The 21,905-nt window shown below is 45.8% G+C and overlaps 1 protein-coding gene across 1 annotated transcript in view; it reads right to left on the reverse strand.

The window, feature by feature from the left end:
• The window catches only part of hcn2b (hyperpolarization activated cyclic nucleotide-gated potassium channel 2b), a gene marked incomplete at both ends in the record, with an annotated part of 135,362 nt that extends 120,769 nt beyond the window's left edge, over window positions 1–14,593 (reverse strand). The window contains 2 exons of the mRNA XM_084307819.1: window positions 10,551–10,974; window positions 13,704–14,593. Of these exons, the coding sequence (XP_084163945.1) occupies window positions 10,551–10,974; window positions 13,704–14,593 (1,314 nt within the window). The remainder of the gene's footprint in view (window positions 1–10,550; window positions 10,975–13,703) is intronic.
• Window positions 14,594–21,905: the final 7,312 nt, after the last annotated feature.

Here is a 21,905-nt window from a genome sequence, read left to right on the forward strand (position 1 = left end):
AGAGGACGATTAGGAACCAATCCCACCATATGATTAATGAGGGCTCTGGGACTAATGTTCCTCCTGGCACCAGAACGGCACCGGGGTATGTGTCACTGTCACAACACTATCTGGGTCAAGCCACACTGCTATGACCAGAACTCAGCCTGGAAAAGAAAGGAGAGGTGATGTTATTTTTATAATTTATACTATACTGTACTGTATACTATATATTTTCACAGTATTCATTACAGGTTGTTGTTTTTTGGCATATATTATCAATTGTCTGTATTAGGGCTGCTCGATCATGGCAAAAATCCTAATCACTATTATTTTGGTCAATATTGAGATCACAGTTAATTAACATGCAAGGGCCCGTATGTGGGCCCTTTTTAGGACGATTTGCCCACCGGCACTTTGGCAACTACTAGTGTGCATATTTTGTAATACAATATATAAATCGAATTGAAGGCTTATTAGTTGCCTGTCGATAGCCCTTTCAGGTGACAAAATCCGTTCAGCGGTTCTAGAGTTACATGCCGGTATTTGAGGTATGTACACGGTATTGCGCAAAATACCATTCCCGACTCTTGGGGCTCTAGTTCCGTCAATCATTTGGCGATCTCGAGAATGATTGTGGAGGGTTGTAGCCAATGAGTGTGGCTTTCCGATGATACCCCGTCTGGGGATGTATGAATCAGGGATCTAGGTGAAAAACTAACAAGCGAAAACAGGAAGAGAAGAACAGCAGAATGAATTAGAAAACGTAAGGTTATCCTATAACCCTAGTTATATGATACTGGCTGAGCGTCTCGCTCTGCCTTCTGAGATAACCCATTATCTCCAGCACCTAGTGTGCTCCGGGGAACAAAACAAATGCACCCACTTGCACGTGACCACGCCACTCCCATGCGTCCCCTATATCTATATTACGCCGGAAGTGGTCACGCCTCACCCTTCCCAGTTCGATTTCCATAAGCGGAAAACATCCAAGGGACCTCCGGGCGCTAAAGAGCGAGACGCTCAGCCAGTATCATATAACTAGGGTTATAGGATAACCTTACGTTATATATCAACTGGCTTTGCGTCTCGCTCTGCCTTCTGAGATAAAGGGCAGAGCGGACGCGTGGCCCCGACAAATGCACCCCCCGAGGGCCCGTAAGCCCCAGCCAGGGAGGAGGGGAGTCCCATCCACCCGCCCGTCCTAATGAAGGGGGAGAGGCAGTCAACTCCACCAAAGTGCGAAAAAAGGGGAACCCGGCACTCCCAATCGCACAGCGCAAGCGGGACCACGTGTGACACAGCACCCCGCGGTCCACACCCACACACCCCTGCTAGCCCACCTGATGGCGGGATGCAGGAGAGGTCCCAGACCTCAGGACCGCCTGGGAGACAGAACCCCCAGTCATGTCCATGAGGTAAAACCTAACGAAGGGACTCGGGGAGGACCAGGAGGCCGCAGCACAAATGTCCTCCACCGAGGCCCCCCCTAACAGGGCAGCAGAGGCCGCCACACCACGAGTGGAGTGCGCCCTGACGCCCCCGGGAGGAACATGTCCAGCCAACGTGTAGCAAAGGGCAATATCCCTCGCACAACCAATGTGACAGGCGCTGCTTGGACAGCGCCTTACCCGCACGAGGGCCACCGTAACAACAAACAGTTGATCGGAAGCCCTGAGATCCCGCGTGCGACTAAGGTAAACCTTCAGTGCACGGACAGGACATGACAGGTGAAGGCTCACCTCCAACCCACTAGCGTGAGGAGGAGGGTGAAATGCCTGAAGCACAATATCCAGGAGCGACAAGAGCTCCGGATATTCTTTGGCACGAAGGCCGGATCAGGCCACAGAGTCGCCTGCTATTGGCCCGAATAGACAGGTACTCCGACCGCACCGAGAGAGCACATGGCTCACCCACGCATTTAGCGGAGGTGATGGCCCAAAAAAGGAACACGGTCATAAGACAGACGATCGAATGGCACCTGCTCAAGAGGCCCATATGGGGCCCCCAACAGCCTTTCCAGAACAGTTGGCGGTCCCGACTCTGAGACAGAGAACGTTCCACAGGCTTGAGACGCCGTGCACCAAGCAAGAACGTCCCACGAGAGGGTGGCTGAACAGTGTTCTGCCCTCAAAGCCCACATGACAAGAAGATATAGCTGCGGCATATACCTTCACTGTCGAGGCCGACCGCCCATCCAGGATAGACTGGAGAAGGACAGAACCGAGTCCAGGCCGGCATGACACCGGGTGCAAGCCCCCACCCTCACACCACTCTCGAACCATACGCCACTTCCCTGTGTAAGCCGCGGTAGTGGACGGAGAGCGCGGGTTCCGGATGGCGTTAACCACAGAAGAGTTAAGACGCATCCCCACCAGATTCACCCTTTCAGCAGCCAAGCCTAGAGGCCGCCCCAGAACAGGAGGCAGAACAGAGTTCCGCGTGCCTAAGAGAGGGCCCGCGTGACCACGGAACAGGCCACGGCGGGGCCACCAAGAGCTGAATCAGGGCCGGGAACCACACAGCCAAGCCCCGGCCCAGCGCGACCAGGATCAAAGTCCCGCGCTCCTGACGTACCCGCCCCAACAGCTGAGCTATCAGGTGTATGGGGGGGAACGCATACAGAATCCCGCGCGGCCACGGATACATCGAGAAGGCATCCACCCCCAGAGAAGGGTTGTCCTTCCGACTGTCCGAGAACCACAAGGGGCACTGGTGGGACTGTCTGCTCGCAAACAGGTCCACCGTGGCCTCCCCGAAACGGTCCCAGACCTGTCTGACTATGTCTGGACGTAGTCCCCACTCGTCGGGGTGAGGACCGACCTGCGGCATCACATCTGCACCCACATTCTCCCTGCCGGGGATGTGGAGAGCCCTCAGGCTGTGCAGATTGAGAGACGCCCATAGCCAGAGCTCGACCGCCGCCCGGTGCAGACGGGGGGAGCGTACTCCTCCCTGTCTGTCAATATACAACGCTGATGTCGTGTTGTCCGTCCTGATCAAAACATGCTTGCCCACCACAAGGTGGACGAGCCGTTTGAGGACCAGAAGGACTGCCTTCAATTCCAACACATTGAAATGTAGTGCAGACCGGGCAGCATGGTCCTGCCAGCTGCCCCCTACTGCGTTGGCCCAACACGCCCCCCCCCCATCCCGTGAGGGAGGCATCGGTGAAGACTGTGACGTGTGACAGCCTGCTGCCCATGGGGACCCCGCTGGTGAGGGCCCCAGGCCCTCCCCAGAGGGCGAGGTCCCCCAGTACTGACATGGGAACCTTCAGCCGTTTCCACTTGTCTCTCACCGGGTCTATTTCCATACTGGCAAACCACCTCTGTATCCTCCTCATGAAGAGGAGGCCAAGAGGGACCACAGAGTGAGCAGATGCCATCATACCGAGCAGGCGCATCATGGACAGCGCCGTAACCAGCCTAGGACGGAACCTCCCGAGCGCGCCGAGAACATCCACTCGCCGCCGCTCTGAGAGGAATGCCCATATAGACCTTGAGCTTAGAAATAAGCCCAAGTACTCCACCCGTTGACTGGGAAGAGGAGTACTCTACTTCCAGTCTACAGCAAAACCCAGGCTGGTGAGGAATTCCACCACCTGCCTGGTATGAGACCTGGCGATCTTCTCTGACCGGCCGAGGACCAGAACGTCGTCCAGGGTAGAATCAAATTCGTATCCCCTGATGACGCAGAGGCCCCAGCGCGGTCTCCACGCACTTGGTGAAGATGCGAGGATCCAGAGAGTAGCCGAACGGCAGCCTCTGGTACTCATACGCTAAGCCCTGAAAAGGAAGCGTAGGTATGTCCTAGGAGGGAAGATCGGGATGCGAATATGCAAGGCTGAATATGCAAGGCTGTCGGCCTTGTGATCACCTGTTTCCTTTGTGTCCAGGGTATCTCAGGCGGGGGAAACATGGCCGCTGGCCGGGGGCCTCACCGCAGCCGCTGGCGAGGCCGTGCTCTCACCTCTGGCTGCACGGTGTGTGGGTGTGGAGCCCAGGTCAAATACCGCCCGCGCCTCCGTGGACAGACCAATGTCCACCCGCGGAGAGGGGAGCCCTGAGGAGGAGACCCCTCCCCTCCTCAAGGGGAGATTGCTCCAACCAAGATGCATGTGAACAACCGTTGACAGCATCCTAGCCCTCCCTGCGGTTATAGCTTGCCGCTGGGTCAAAAACTGAATAACGCAATGGTTTTGACGTCGGCTAGCCCTAAGGCCCCACCACCCGACACCATTTTTTACAGAAAAGCAGCCAATTGAGCAATGTTGTTAGTTGCTGCTAAATTCTGTACCGCGGCGGTATAAGCTTCAACAGCCCACCAGCCACCTGCCGGGCCGACTCGCCTCTTGGCGTCGGCCGGGCGGGATACCGTTCCACCATGTCAGGGCAAAGGACCGATGCCACCTGCACCACTAAGCACGGAACACCAGTGGCGGCTGCTGACCAAAGTCTATTACTAGTGAAGCCCTGCTCCACTAGTAGGCATGCAACAACCTCCCCTGCAGTGTGCACCCATGACGGGATAAATGAATGAATGAACAAAAACTATTAACATATTGCAGAATGGGCTAGCCCAATACACACAATTGTTAAGGGGATGCAGACCAGAGAAAACATTAGTCCCGTCTACATCAGGGTCCCCCATTTTCAATTCATAGATTCACAAAATGCACACCTGCCCTGAGCCCTGTCGTCAGCCCATCCACCCATGTAAAGGGTAAATAAGCCTCCGATAAACCCCCAACATTAGACACCAATTGACCGTCAGCATGAATGGTTAAGAGGAGGGAAGAGTAAAGACAGCCCCGGCAGGGTACATGGGAACGGCGCCCCAACATTGTAGCATTAGCTGCGCACGCTAGGATACTTGGAAAAACTTCTCAAAAGTGAGTCATGATGACCACGTTTATCCAAATATCCCGCCCCCTGCGCCAATACATCACTCGGTCGTCTCACGAGACAACGAGCAGTATTACCCATGCCAGTACCAATGCCTGTTAGCGCAGGTCCTACCTGAGCGCGACGTAGCTCGACTGCTAAACGTTGCACGAAGTCCAAGCGACGAGGAAAAAACACAGGATAGGACCGCCATGCTGTGGACATGCCGAGAAGGATCCGGGGGCTGGCGTACTTCTGGTGAAGCCCAACATTGCGTAATCTTTCGCTACAAACAATCTCCAGTTCAGAAGTGCATCTGAGCTGCTTCCGCGTTGGAAACGAATGAGGAAGGGTGAGGCGTGACCACTTCCGGCGTAATATAGGGGACGCATGGGAGTGGCGTGGTCACGTGCAAGTGGGTGCATTTGTTTTGTTCCCCGGAGCACACTAGGTAATATAATTAGTTAGACTAGAAGTCTTTATTTGTCATGCAGTTTAACACACACACACGCGAGATGGGCGACCCACAGGAACACACACACACATGCACTGAGTCGCCGATGAAATGTCTCTCTGGACTTTTCCCATCCCGTTGTCCTTCCCCCCATGGGCAGCCGGGAGCAGATAGGGCGTCAACGTGAGCCGCGCCCCGGGGACCAATCCAAGTGCTCCTGTCCGTCTTCGTCAAGGACGCCACATCGTTAGCGATCTGTTGTGCATGTTTTTCCATTGGGTTTATCTTATCGGGGGGGAAACCCTTGCGAGCACGGGGAGAACATGCAAACTCCACACAGAAAGGCCTGGGAGATACCCCACCTGAGTACCTGGCATCATGGAAACCTGGTCCCCAAGCGGGAATCGAACCCTGGACCTTCTTGCTGTGAGGCGACAGTGTTAACCACTACACCACCGTGCCGTCCAGGTGCTGGAGATAATGGGTTATCTCAGAAGGCAGAGCGAGACACGAAGCCAGTTGATATATAACTGAGTTTTTCTTTTGTACACAGTTTACCAAAATCACTCCTAATCACTCATTTCTGAATGGATCTTTATGAAATTTGGATATGTACTACATAAGGCTTCAGGCTATGGCTCCTTCTGGATTCGTCATACCACCTTCTGGGGAAATACTACCTCTGGACTACTAACTACTACAGAAAAGCTTGAGTAACACGTTTTTCTACAACTCAAGTTCAGACCTAGGTTACTCTATTTCATTAGCACTAAAAGTGATCCTTCTTTATTGTATCATAGACTTCTGAATGTTATCTTTCTAAAGAGACCAGGCTCATGCATGTGCTATAGGTATAAAGTATAGTATTTTGGTTTGCAAAGAAAGTATGCAGTCCTCAAAAACGAAAACTAAAATGGCCACTTTTGGGGGTGCAGGTTTTAAGAGGTTACACAATTACTCATTGGCTTTGGAAACATCATGCATTTATTGAACTTTTTTTTGTTTAAATACTTTTTTTCAACAATAGTTATCTCAATTATCTTGTTTTCTTAATCGTTGGAAGCCAGAATTGTAATAGAATAATATTTGATTAATCGCCCAGCCATATTCTGTATATTATGGTGTAACCTTTGGTATTGTGTTATTACTTATTGCTTTTCATATTATTTTATGATGTGGATGTGAGCAGAGAGTACAATCATTCCATTGTACTTGTTACATATTTTAATCTTGAATCTTGAAACCAACTAGATCTACTTTACAACTTGATCACATTTGATTCATGAGGTCGCAATAAGAACATTTTGAGAAAATCAATGTGGCTGTTCGGAGCGTGTGCCCATTTGGAACGCATGCCTGTTTAGAACGCATTCCCATTTGGAACTGGGCAATTGCTTGGCCCCCGGAAGTGCTGCTTGCAGCGTTGTTGAGAACAGAAGTATTGCTGCTCACAGCGTTCTCAAGAACCGCACAGTCCAATTAACTTCACATTTGACATTGCACTTAGTTGGGCCCTCAGCAATAAACCCACCAAGTGTGGTCAGATGAGATATGCTTGAGATGTGCAAAGGACAAACAAGAACAATGACTATTTAAACTTGTGATGCTGATACATACAGCGCTACCTATTGGCCAAATGGCACCAAATTCACCAAATGTCATGATCACTCAGACATCAGATCTACACGTGTCCACCAAATGTGGTTGCAATAGCACAACGTGTTAAAGAGATATGACATTTCTGTAGTATAAGCATTTGAGCAAGGTTTGGGGGCCAGTTATAGCAAAACTGTATGTAATATGAAACATCAGAAAAAGACGTTTCCGCTTAGATGGGTTGCTTTATCTGGACCCACAGAATCCAGGAATATCATGAATTTTGTTTTTGCGAGGTCAGGTTAGAGGCCAAAATGTAAAATGAATTGTTATAGTATACCACCAAATGGCACCAAATGCAACACAGCACTCCCCTGGGTCCTCAAGCATGAAGCCAATCGGATGAAGGGTTCTCAAGACAGGACAGACAGACACTCAGACACACAAAGAGACAGAGATTCCTTCCTTTATATTTAGATTAGGCTGTGGAGCCCCATTTGATGAGATTCTGTCTCAGGGAACCCCATATATGAAGGTTTTAGTTGTTAGATATGATTTAGTCCAGAATTCAATAACTATATAATATACTGTAGTAGTGGAGGTGATAATATTGAAAATAATGAAACCCACAATCAGAATAGGCATTATTATTCTCTAACTTCTAGTGAATGAAATTGTGGAATTGTTCAGAGGACCCTCTCGAAGCCCCGGAATGATCCCTGCCACGCAGATCCCATGTACAGAACCACTGAAGGCATCCTCCACCCAGGAGTGAAAACTTGATATAAGCCTCCTTATTCAGGAATAATGCTTAGCCTCTCCACTGTCCTACGTCAGCTGCAGAGAGAACAAAACATGCATGGGCATGCGAGCACACGCACACACATACACACACACACGCACGCACGCACGCAAGCACGCACGCACACACACACACACACACACATTCCAGTATTTCTATACTTGTGAGGACTATTTACTAAATTCCATTGGCTATATTCATTCCCTAGCACCCTACAATAACCTAGTTAACCCATATGATTACAATGCCAAACCTTAACCCTTCCCTAAATTTAACCTACCCCTAATTCCAAATCTTAGCCGTAACCCTAAAATGGGCTATTTTAAAGTGAGGACTGGCCAAAATGTCCCCACACAGATTTAGAGCATTTTTCTATTTTTGTGGGGGCAGGTGGTCCTCCCAAGTATAGAAGTACAAGAGCACATGGAGACGCAATGGCCAAATATGCCACTGTCTGCTCATTCTCCATTGATCTGGAGTGAGATGGGTGTCTGCTCATATCCTGTTCTTGATTGGACCCGAGCTGTGCTCAACAGAATAGTGAAGTCATCTTCGCACTGCAATCATCTCTCAGGAAATCCTGTCCCAGTGATCTGGGCTAAGCTGGGCCAAGCTGAGTCGAGCAGAACAGAACAGAACAGAACAGAACAGAACCGAGCAGAATGGAGCCAAACACATTTGAATTGAGCTGAGCTGAGCTGAGCTGAGCTGAGCTGAGCTGAACTAAGCTGATCAGAGCTGAGGAGCAGAGTACTCAGTTGTGTATGGTTGAATCAATCAGTAATTAGGGGTCGTATCTGGCTCAAATTACCACTCTGCTGTAATCAAGAAAGGAGTTGTTATTTTCTGTGGAGTGAACCAACACACATCTGAGTCATTGAGGTTGATGAAACATCTGAGTTTGTGCATGCACACGCACACACATGCACATGCATACACACACACACATGTTGCAACACTATATCACGCCCATGTAGGAAATACACACGCTGGTTCACTACAGGATAGTGTGTCAGTGTGTCGGTGTCACAATTTATGGGTTGGGGGAGGCTGTCGTAAAAGTGTGTTTCCAGCGGTAGTGTCGAGGTCTATGCACTCACCTACCAACCATAGCACCCTAGGTTTCATATCCCGGTGGACTCATAAGGTTAACCATGGAGTCACCCTACGGGTAGCACAGAGGGCCAAACACTGTAAGAACACGTGTCTAAAAGGTGTCTGAACTGAAGAATACATGCAGAGGTTGTGGGACCAGCGAGACAATGTGACACAGGGGGCATGAGAAGGGTTGCGCACATACACATGCACACGCACACACAGACACGCACGCACGCACGCACGCACGCACGCACGCACGCACACACACACACACACACACACACACACACACACACACACACACACACACACACACACACACACACACACACACACACACACACACACACACACACACACACACACACACACACCAACCACACACACACACACACACACACACACACACACACACACACACACACACACACACACACACACACACACACACACACACACACACACACACACACACACACACACACACACACACACACACACACACACACACACACACACACACACACACACACACACACACACACACACACACACACACACACACACAACCCAATGACACAGCTTGGACACATGCTGTGTGGTTCTGTGGTTAGCCTGCTGGGAGGCCTGGCTGTACAGGACTAGTGTCCTGTGCTATATGAGGATGTTGATGATGTAACCTTGGGGGAATGATGGCTGATAATGGATCTATCTACGGTTGTCTATACTTGCTGATGAGTAATGTGATCAGAGCTGCCTGTGTTCCTGGATGAGACAGCTTAAAGCCGCCATTGCTCTGATGATGATAACAAGGTTGCTTTTCAATGACTGCAATCAGGAATCCATTTTTTCACAACCACTCAAAAAAACTCTATACCATGTTGCCTGCAAGCTTAGTTTCTATTTTATATAAACATCTACAATTCAAAGTGGTTGTTTCATTACATGAGGATGTGTCCTCAATGATCACAATGTCATCTACATGCAGACCTACATAAGATGATCAATAAACAGTATCACTGATCAAATGTCTGGTTTTGATCTATAGCAGGGAATATGAATGCAATCTGCATTTCTCTGTGGATTTGCTGTGTTTTTATGACGTCAAAATAACATTTACAGGCAAAGTGCAGAGGATGTGAAACGTCGTTTTCATTTCATTTGAATTCTTCATTTGAATTCATCTGGAGGCGCCGTGAGAATCAGTGGCAGAAATCATTACATCATCCCACAGCTCAGCCTTGCTGTATAACATGTCTCTCTCTCTCTTTCTCTCTCAATCTCTCTCTCTCTCTCTCTCTCTCTCCCCCTCTATCTCTCTCTCTCTTTCTCGCTCTCTCAATCTCTCTCTTTCTCAATCTCTCTCTCTTTCTCTCACAATCTCTCTCTATCTCTCTTTCTCTCTCTCTCTCTCCAAGAAACATTCAGATACAAATTTTTTTAATGGGGGCTCTATGGGGGTTAGGTGCCTTGGCTCAGGGGCACTTCGACAGTAATGGCACTTTTAGGTATTGGCGATTGAACCAGCAACCAGCAAGCCTTCGATTACTTGGTGTCCTCCCTAATCAATCTGACTACCTGCCACCTTGTTCACATTCTCCTTTAGCAAAGCAATGGGTATAGTCCCTCTACTGTCATCATTAAGTATTACTGTAAATGCTTCCTCCTAATTACCTCCATAACCCTCATCATCCACCTCTCATTGGACACCATAACTTCTAGAACCCCAGCCTACCTCCTCCCATTGGTGGATGTAGCGTATGAGCCGGGACAGCCTCAGCAGCCGGAGCAGACTGAGGATCTTGGTGAAGCGGACGATCCGGAGCGCCCGCGCCGTCTTGTACATCTCCGAGTCTATGCCCTTCTCCACGAGGAGGAAGATATAATCCACGGGGATGGAGGAGATGAAGTCCACCACAAACCATGACTTGAAGTACTTCATCTTGATCTTCTTGGGGTCCAGGATGATCTCTGTGTTGTCCTCGAACACGATGCCCGTCCTGAAGTTGAGCACCAGGTCCATGAGGAAGAAGGTGTCGGAGACCACGTTGAAGATGATCCAGGGAGTGGTGGTCTCGTCCTTGAAGAAGGTGATGCCCACTGGGATGATGATCAGGTTCCCCACCATGAACATCAGCATCGTGAAGTCCCAGTAAAACCTGAGGTGGTGGGGCAGCGAGGAGGAGGAGGAGGAGGAGAAGGAGGAGGAGGAAGAGGGGGGTGGTTAGAAGGGAAGAGCAATGGATGTAGCTCAAATTCAATCTTAAATGTATACATTGTTAAATGAATAGCTTCAATCTCATAAAACCATTAATGTCACTTTGTCTTACAGTTTCATGTTCATTTGTTTAGAGTAGACTAATTATTAATGTTGTTGTTTTTGTTGTTATTATTATTATTATTATTATTATTATTATTATTATTATTATTATTATTATTATTATTATTACTTTGATTATTATTGTTATTATTATTATCTTAAATTATGAAAATTGTTTTATGAACTTATTTCACTTTACTTTTGTTTTTGTGTTTTTTTTTTATCCAATGATTTAATGAGTTGAGGCCCCGTTTAGGCCCATCTGGGTCTCTTGCCTCTACACAGCACCTTTATATACACTTTATGTCATGGTCAATGTTTCGATTTTTTACCGTTTTGCTGAAATGGTGTGAAATAAAGAAATAAAATAAAAAATGGACGTAGCAATATGTGCATTGATAGACAGACAGACAGAAACATGTGAGAAACATGTGCAGCAGAACACACACACACACACATACATACACACACACACACACACACACACACACACACACACACACACACACACACACACACACAATAATCTGTGTATCACACAGTACAGGACTATTTTTTATTGTTCTGGAAAATGGCCATTAGTTGCAGTGTGTCTCTGAGCTAAACCGCTGAGTCTGAAGACTGAACAAATAGTGTCTAGACAGGAGGAAGCCTTGGCTCCATTATAATAATATTGCTATATTCAAAGTCAAACATGCTGACTTTGCTTGATCTCTGACAAGTGGTCTCTTGCTCTCTGCATCCTGAGGCATTGTGATTCCATAGGTTGGTTGGGCGCACACTCTCACACACACACACACACACACACACACACACACACACACACACACACACACACACACACACACACACACACACACACACACACATACACACATGCACTCACACACACACACACACACGCACTCACCACAACCATCACCCCCTCCCCTCTAACAACAACAAACACAAATGCCTATAGGCAACAGTTTACTGTACCTATAATGTAACTTCCACCAGTCTAGTATTTCTTGTGGCTCATTACAAAGTAATTCCAATGGCAAGTGGAGAATCAAGTGCATGGGTAACATGAGTGGTGAATTGATTCTAATCCCCGCTATTAGGACCAAGACAACTATCAGGATATTTCATCTTGACTGCAAGAATTGTGTTCTGACAGCCACTGTTGGCAACTGTGGGTGGCATTTGTAATAGATTACATTTTTACTCGTTGCCTGACAAGTTCAACGCTATAAAGTTGCATTATAGTATAGCCTATACCCATTGTATCAACTAATCAAGCCATACACGCTACCTGTAGCATATTATCGGAGACCGGTCAAATAAGATATACTGTATTAAATACAGTATATCTCGCTGTTATCGTTTAACCGACTATTGGTCAGTACTGTAGTTGTGCTTCCTTATCAGCTGAGAGTAACGTGGTCTCGAAAGCAGGATTGGAACCCATGGGCGTGTTGCTGAGTCATGACTTGACGGACTGTTACCAGAGCATTGAACACCGATGACTCGACGGTGGGATGAAGTGGAATGATCGCGACCCCTTTTCCAGAAAAACATTCGACTATGGCTATCCTATCCTGTGTGTGGAGTCTGTGGACACATGAATCCGTAGAAGTTCGGACTCTTCCTTGTTTACTTGATTGAGTCCTCTATATAACCCACCGTTTTATATGACATTGTAATGTATACTGTATACTATGGCTACTGTATGAGTCAAGAAGATAGATTAATTCGTTTTACGAGGGTAATGAGAGTCTTAGCAAGTATAGGCTAATCATGGGAGCTGTCCTTGGTGCTGAAACTTGCGTTTGCGTGCATTTTGGAAGCAACTCCTTCAAGTTTCCAGCTTTCCCAAATGTCAGACTCTTTCTTTCAGGCAGATTTCTCAACACACGTTTTCATAAAGCAGCAACACTTTGTACGAGTCCCCGACATCAGCAAAAACTGCAAATACATTGGCTCATCAGGAGTTTTAGCTAAATATAGACACGTCATATAGGCTATAAAACACACACAACGTACACAAGCCAATGCCATTTTCACCCCCATTGAGAAGTGATAAAACATTATTCGCGAGAAAGGTCTTACAACTATGTTTTCAGGTGATGGGTCACGCATATTCGGTTAAATATACATCGCTTTGGTTCCGAAGTTCTTCTCGAGATTAGACTTGCCCTAAAACACAAGTTGTACACGATAGCATACGAGGTATCACAGATTCACAGACATATCAGTGCACAATTTATTAAATAAACCATAAGCCTATCATTTAATTAACATAGTCAGAATCATACCATAATCAAACCGCAAGACAAAACTGAAGTGTGTAAGTATAGGCTGTGGTTTAACCTCTCGACATATATATTTATTGTTAGTTTATTTTCGTGAAAGTTATGGATTTTCGGACTGATAATTCAACTTCATCTGGAATATAATTTCGTCTCCAAGGGCCATAAGAATCCACATGGAGTAGAATAAAAATCACATGTTCTGAACATGATGTTGATCCATCTTGTGTGGCCTATATTCACTGCACACATCCATCACTCAATTAACTCATCATACCTGAAGTCGCTGTACGGGTGAATAATCCAATTACCCGCCGATTTCACGCGCGCTTGTTCCTTCTCCACGGCCTTTTGGCTTCCAAACATACGCAGGGAGAACTTGTTAACTCCAGGCTGAAGCATGGAACTAAAATGCCGCTGCATGTATGTCCGCCTGTCCCCAATTGACTCCCCATCATCCGGCACATTTTGGGAGCCGTCCTCGTGTTTGACAAACGAGACCGAATTCCTGGACTGTTGGCTTGGGGTCTGTCCAGAACCCATAGTCGATTCTTTACTGTTGGGGGCATTGGAGAAGGAAACTCTGGAGTCCTTCTTCTCAGTTGCTGCCATTGTGGCCCCGGGAGCCTTGGTCCCCTGCCCCCGTGTCAAAGACCCTGCAGAGGTGATCGAGCCGTCCATGGAATTACATGCAGCGTGGACCTTGCCGTCGTCAGCTGCAACTATTCCACCTGTCTGCTTCTCCTGTCTAGAGAGCAGAGAGGAGAGGCTCCCAGAACTGGTCGGGTCCCTTCTGCAATCTCCGTTTTTGTTGCATATCATACCGGTGGCTCCCTCACCTCTCACACCACCAGTGACCAGCTCGATGACCGCGGACTCTGAGACAGTGTACCTTCCACTCCTGTAGTCTGAGCCGGTTCGGCCGACAGCATCTCTCTGGCAGAGCAGAGCAGAGGTTGTGGTCGGTAGGAGAGGTGCGGGCTCCTCGCCTTGCAGCCACAGCTCATTGTTGTTGGACTTCGTGCGCGCAATGGACGCGGCTCCCCCTCCTGGCGTAAATGGCTTCATCTTGACACTTTCGCCGTTCCCATCCTCGCAGCCAGTAGAGCTGACACCGTGAGGCAATTGGGGCTTGGACTCCACTTCGCCGTCTTCCGCCTCGTCCATCACAGACAGAGAGACAGCTGCTCCCGCCGTGCGCGCCAACCTGGAACCTCGGCGAGGCTGGGCGGCGGCAGTGGAGACGGAGTTCAAAGCAGCTGCTTTCCATTCAAAACACAGGCGTTGCTATGGTTGCAACCTGGCTACTGTTTTTTGGTCAATTATAAACGATGGGGCCATAGATAACTCAGCATCATGAAACAAGCAGTGACAACGGGCACATCAATAAAGAGAACAGATTAAAAGACTGATTGATTGATTGATTGATTCAAAACTTTATTAACAGATTGTAGAATGGTACGGCTCGCTCAATAGATACAATTAAGGGGATACAGACCAGAGAAAGGCTTTCGTCTTGTTTACATCAGGGTCCCCCATTTTCAATTAATAATGATATTTATGACATACACAACAATACAACATACAGATATACAGATATCATGACATTTATGACATACATGACATACAGATATACAGTACTGTTACATTTGTGACATACACGATACGCAAATATACAGTACTGTTAAACAGAGATCCTAACAGAAAATATATACATACGAGGGGGAGGAGGCTGTACATTGGGAGGGGGTGGGTGGGGGGAGAGGGTGAGGGTGGGGGTAGGGGGGGTTTGGACAGGGGATGGGGGGGGGGGGGGGGGGGGGTTGGACATTTACGGGGGCCAGTTTCGAATTGCAGCCTCCCGTAGGTGCTCTTTGAGAGCGTTTTTTTTTACGGCTGTGGGTAGGGCGTTCCACATTGATGTGGCATAATTGTGAAATGTGTTTAGTCCCTTGTTTGAGCCGAATCTGGGTTGAACGTGATTTGTGGAACTCCCTCTGGTGTTGTGGTTGTGGTATTCACTGACCTTTGGGAAGTATTTCGACATGTACATGGTTACCTTAGTGGTGTAGTGTATCTTGACCAGGCCCATTGCAAGTTGCTGTACTCTGTCGTCTACTCTAAGCCATATAGGTTGTCAAAGTGGGCAGGGGTGAGGTGGGTTCTAGGAGTAAGGTCAAGCAGTAGTCTGACCAGTTTGTTTTGTGATGTTTGTAATCTTGTTTTTAGTGCCTTTGAGGTGCTTTGGTGCCATGAGGTGCAAGCATAGTCGTAGTACCCCTGAATGAGTGCTCCTGCCAGAGTCTTCAGGGTATTCTTGTTTACCAGAGAGGAGATCAGGTACAAGAATCTTGTTCGTTGGTTGACTTTTTTGTATTACATTGGATGCCATCTTGTCACAGGAAAGATTTGCCTCTAGGATGGAACCCATATGTAATTTCATCTTTCCTTGTGACAATATTGTCACCCACTGTAACAGAGAAGCCGTTGGTCTTGCTGAGTTTGTTATTTGATCCAAAAAGAATGGACTCTGTTTTACCCAGGTGTTGGTGTAATGATAGTTTGTTATCAGCGAGCCAGGTGCAGATTCTGCCGAGTTCAGAGCTGAGGGTTTGTTCAACCTGTAACTTGATCTTGTCAGAGACCAGCAGGGCTGAGTCGTCCGCGAACAGGAACAAGTTGCAATCACAAGCTGATGACATATCATTTGCATAAATTAGGAACAATAACAATTAATGGGTCTGCAGTTTATATCATTGGGGACCAAGATACAAGGACACCTGGTCCACACAGACATGGCCTAATATTTATGAATTAGATTAGGCACCATAGTGATCAAATAATGCATTACATTTACATCTAAAAACTGACCATTCTTTTTCCACAAGTCATTGCAAAGAAATGATTGCTAGTTCAATACACCTAGAGACAATTATGCGCCTCATAGTGGGGCTTGCTGTCACACAGTAGTACAGGGCATGTTGTCACAATACTATAAACGCTGCTGCATAGGCTGAATAATTATGTCAATTGTGGCAGTGATAGTTTTAACAAATGCCACAAAACACACCCACAAGTTCAAATTGTGACAAATAGCCCTGGGGCTCCTCTAATAATCTAGGTGTAGAACCTATGACCTTGGCCTTTGAATTAGATCACAAGCCTTCCTACCAAATTCACAAATGTGATATGTTCACTTGTTCCGTCTCCTGGTTAAATGGCTCCACCTTGTGTCAACCCCACTAGACAACAGACAGCGGACACTGGGCCTAGAGTGGATAAAGACATTCGAGCTCATATGACTTGCTTTCACTGCTTGCAGCATGGGCCTTTCAACCCAGCTGTACTGTAAGTGGGCGAGGACAACAGTTGACACTATGGTTATGACCATGAAAATAGTGCTAGGCCTACATAGCATAGCATGTACAGTATATTTTGGGTGATTTTCCCTTCATATGATAAAATAATTAACCTATTGTGTTGTATTGTGTTAACTCTAAGAGTACCACACTGTAAAAATTAACCAGCATTTCACAACATTTAACAGTATTATCTTACAGTGACATAATTGTAATCAAGGCCCCCTGTAATATCCCAACAAATACATGTAAAAAAAACAGTATCCTTTGATTTCACATAATTTAATTATTATTTCACAATAAAATACTGCAATGAAAATCCTCTGTAATATCACATCAGATTTTGTAATCTCACAATAGCATAGCAATATTTCACATAATTTAATTATTATTTCACAATAAAATACTGCAATCAAAATCCTCTCTAATATCACATCAGATTTTGTAATCTCACAATAGCATAGCAATATTTCACATAATTTAATTATTATTTCACAATAAAATACTGCAATCAAAATCCTCTCTAATATCACATCATATTTTGTAATCTCACAATAGCATAGCAATATTTCACATAATTTAATTATTATTTCACAATAAAATACTGCAATCAAAATCCTCTGTAATATCACAATCAATGTACAGTCACCCCCCACCCCCACCCCACCAACCCCACCTACCCACCCCACCTACCCAACCCCCCCCCCCCCACCTCCTCCAATGTACAGTTTCTTTGTCAAATGTATATACTCTCTTTTTATTTAATTTTTTTTAACTTTTTTTGTAAATACATTACTGTATTTGTAAATCTGGTATTTCATAAATGTATAGATGTAGCAGTACTGTCTATCTGTATGTCATGCATAGGCGGCAGGTATGTTAGGCCAGGGTAGGCAATGCCTACCCAGACCAGTCGGCACATTATTATAGGCAGCCTATGGCTACGATATTGTGTGTGTGTGTGTGTGTGGGGGGGCTGGGGTCGGCCAACCGAGTGTCAATGGGTAGGTGTGGTGTCCGTTTAACATTCCATACGGCCTGGCCGTGTGGCAATAAAAGGAACTTGAACTTGACTGCAGGCAGTAACCAATCACGCGCGCCGCATCATCAAACCGATGTCTAGTCTTCAAAATCCTCCATGGGCATATAGCCGCCCCCACCCACCCCCACTTCAAAACATGGTTAAGAAATAACTACACATGTGAACATAGCCCTGCAGAACTCTAACACCATATGCTTGCCTGTACCTAATATGTAGAATTATTGTTTGTTTGTACATTGTCTGTACATGTAAATATTTAGCATTTATATATAAATAATATATGTGGGCAGCCCCAGTCGCAGAATTATTATATAGGCAGCCTAGGCTACGATATTGTGTGTGTGTGTGTGTGGGGGGGGGGGCTGGGGTCGGCCGACCGAGGTGTCAATGGGTAGGTGTGGTGACCGTTTAACATTCCAGACTGCAGGCAGTACCAATCACGCCGCACCCGTTTGTATAAACATCTGCAAAAAAAATTCAAGGCAAAGGAGGATCATAACAGTAATTCAGAAGCTCTAGAAGATCGCATCCGTGAAGCCACAGCGAGCCCTGCCCCTGGGCATAATAACACCTTGACCCGATCACCTGAGGCTTCAGGTAATCCACCCACACTGATTTGGGAGAAAAAAACAGTGGCCCCTCTCAGCCAGTCCTGCCAGAATATCCTAAAACATATTTTGGGAAACAGAAACGTTGCTTTTCATCGAACTTCTTTAAAAAGTACAAGTTCCTAGAGTACAGCAAAGAAGAAGACGATGTGTTCTGTTTCGCCTGCCGCCATTTCCAGTGCAACAGTGGCAATAATGATCCTGCTTTTGTGAATGGTGTATGCGACTGGAAAAACATTTCAGTCAAATTACAGAAACACACAGAATGCTGTTCCCATCGGCAGTGTATGGAGCAATGGAATTCTTATCTGCAATCCAAAACCACTGGTTCCGTTGCTGCACAGATAAGTAACGCTCATTTGGAAACTGTTAAGTGCAACAGGGAATATGCCACCACTATTGCTGAGATGGTACTGTATCTTGGCAAACAAGGGCTTGCTCTACGAGGACATGATGTTACAGCAACACAGACGAAAGACGAGAGAAGAGAGAGAGAGACAGACTGGCGAAGAGAACTACCGCTTCATACTCGCGCAGCCCGCTACTGATTTAATTTGCAAATAAAATTTGCAATATTGACTGCAACTACTGATATTATTATTAGTATTTCATAATCACCTGGTAATAATGTCTGGTCTTAAAGGAAGGAGGAAAGTAAAAGAATTTAGCATGTCTATTTTTATCATGCACATTATGTCTTCTTAATACCGTTTTTTTGGTCTATTTTATTATTGTATTTTGCACAATCAATGCGGCATGACCACCCGCATTTCACATTGCCCTGGTATGTGTGACAAATAAACCTCTTGATTCTTGATTCTCTAATAAATGTCCTTGAATTTGAAACAAACCTTGTTGTGTTGTTATTATATATCCTTTCTAATACTATTGCAATTGCATAGTTAGTTCATATTTCATGATCAGTCGTTACAATTTCATCCTGGCGGTGGCGGTGTGTATAAATTGATCAAATTATGCAAAATAACTATTTGTTATGCCATTGTGTGGTGGGGGGGAATCCCTCCTGTGACTCCCAAATCCCAATTATAGCCTACCCTAATATTCGGCGCACCCGCCGCCTATGATGTCATGTATGCCATATATGTTATGATGAATTGAAAATGGGGGACCCTGATGTAAACAAGACGAACGTCTTTCTCTGGTCTGTATCCCCTTAACAATTTATTGAGCTGTACTGTATTGTACCCATTCTGCAATCTGTTAATAACATTTTCAATCAATCAATCAAACATTATCATAGATTATGTTTTTGCATCTCCTAGACTATTTGATAGCTTTGACGTTGAATTGGGGCCCATTGCACTGTCAGATCACAATTATTTACTCCTAAAGGGCTCATTCAGTAGAATGACATCCCGAGCCCCAAGATGGCGCTTTAACTCGACACTGTTGAAAAACAATGAATTCAACCTACAATTCAAAAATAAACTCAGTGAATTCCTGCAGATTAATGCGGGTTCGGTACAAGACCCCAGAACGTTATGGAGATCGGTAAAGGGTTTTATCAAGGATAACACTACTGTCTTTGCCTCCAACCTCCGCAAGAAACGTCTATCCAAATTGGTAGAGCTGGAAGTGCTTCACTCTTCGTTGTTCTCCTCTTTACAACGCAACTACTCGTGTCAACTGGAGTCTCAAATTAAAGTGTTGAAAAAGGAGATTAACTCCATCTTAAAACAACAATCTGAATTTCAAATACGCAGAACAAGACAACATTATTACTTTCATGGTTCTAAACCTAGTCACCTACTAGCTATGAAGATACGATCCAGTGAACAATTTGCTGATATCCCTGCCATTAACACTTTGAATGCCCAAACCGAGATATTTCGGGTTTACCCCCCGCGGGTTGAATGCCCATACCGAGAATATTCGTTTCTCGTTTATTTTTATTTTATTAGCGATCTGAATTCATATTTCATCAATCGAGTCTACCGTTGGTAAATCAGCCACCCCAGGCGCTCAGATGTGAAAAAAGTGCCCCCTATCGTCTCCCAGATGGTAATTCACCCTTTTGGATTGGACTCAATGAAAATGCATGAGAAAAAAAAACCCGGACTCCACATTTTACTTCTCACGCATGTACCCCGAGCCGATCAGATTCATGCTGGACCCTCAGGACAGCGTGTAATATGTCTTTACAGTACGTAGCATTGGATTAATAAAAAAGGATCGATTTTCGGAATGGCGATCAGGAATTGGAATAGTCCATTTGGATACCATCTGATCTCAGGTAAGGAATCTATTTTACCAGTCTTAGGATAATCAGACCTTTTTTCACGGAGATATAAGCTTTCCCCCTATATGTGATATGGCTGTTTTGACTGTGCGAGTGATCAGGAAATAAGAGAATCGATTTACAGCTTGCGGAGCCAGCGTGCATACGTACACATATACTATCGTCTATCGATAATCTAGAGTTTATTTGAAAACGATTCATAAATAGGCCGAAAAATGACAACGTTCTAGAATATTACAGTACATCAGCGTTTATCAGGGATTCTTTTTTTTTCTTGAAAACGAGGGCTTTTCAAAATGCTATAAAACGGAAATGAACCGATAAAAAAACAATCCGCTTCGACAATGTTGACTGGAAATGGGTCATTGATAATGCAACGGGCAGATTAGACACATAGCCATAATTTAAAACATAGATTAGACGATATTAACGTTAACATTGAAGCGGATGGTGGGCATTCAAGCACTAAATGTGCACCCCCTGCTGGGCATTCAAAGTGTTAAGGACCAACAGGGAATTGTTATTACAGACCCCAAAAAAATCAACAAGACTTTTCGTACGTTTTACTCCAACCTGTACAAGTCAGAAGTGATCTTCAATCATAATAAACTGGATACATTTCTTGATCAAATTAACTTACCTCAACTTTCAAAGGAAGACGCTAAACGGTTAGATGCACCTATTACACTAGAGGAACTTAGGGAGGCTATATCTGAATTGCAAAGTGGTAAGGCCCCTGGCTGGGATGGCATTCCACCCGAACTGTACCTCTCATGTTGGGATGTAATTGATTTTATACTCAGTCAAAGAGGGGAACTTCTCCAGGGATGTCAATATGGCACTCATATCTATCCTAAAAGATAAAGACCCCACCGAATGCGGTAGTTATAGACCCTTAAGCCTCCTCGGAACCGATCTCAAGCTGTACGCTAAGGTACTAGCCATCCGACTTCAAAAACATATGACATCTTTAGTTCACCCTGATCAGACAGGCTTCATAAGAGGCCGCCTGATCACGGATAATATTAGACGTTACTGCATGTGATAGATTCCGGCAAGGATGCCGCGCCTCCTACAGCTGTATTATCCTTGGATGCGATGAAGGCTTTTGACAGGTTGGAATGGTCTTATTTATGGGCAGTACTTAGAAGCATGGGGTTAGAAGATGGGTTCATTAATATGATTAAAGTACTATATATATAGATCCATC

The sequence above is a fragment of the Notolepis coatsorum genome, assembly GCF_963971535.1.
Source record: "Notolepis coatsorum genome assembly, chromosome: 2".
NCBI lineage: Eukaryota > Metazoa > Chordata > Actinopteri > Aulopiformes > Paralepididae > Notolepis > Notolepis coatsorum.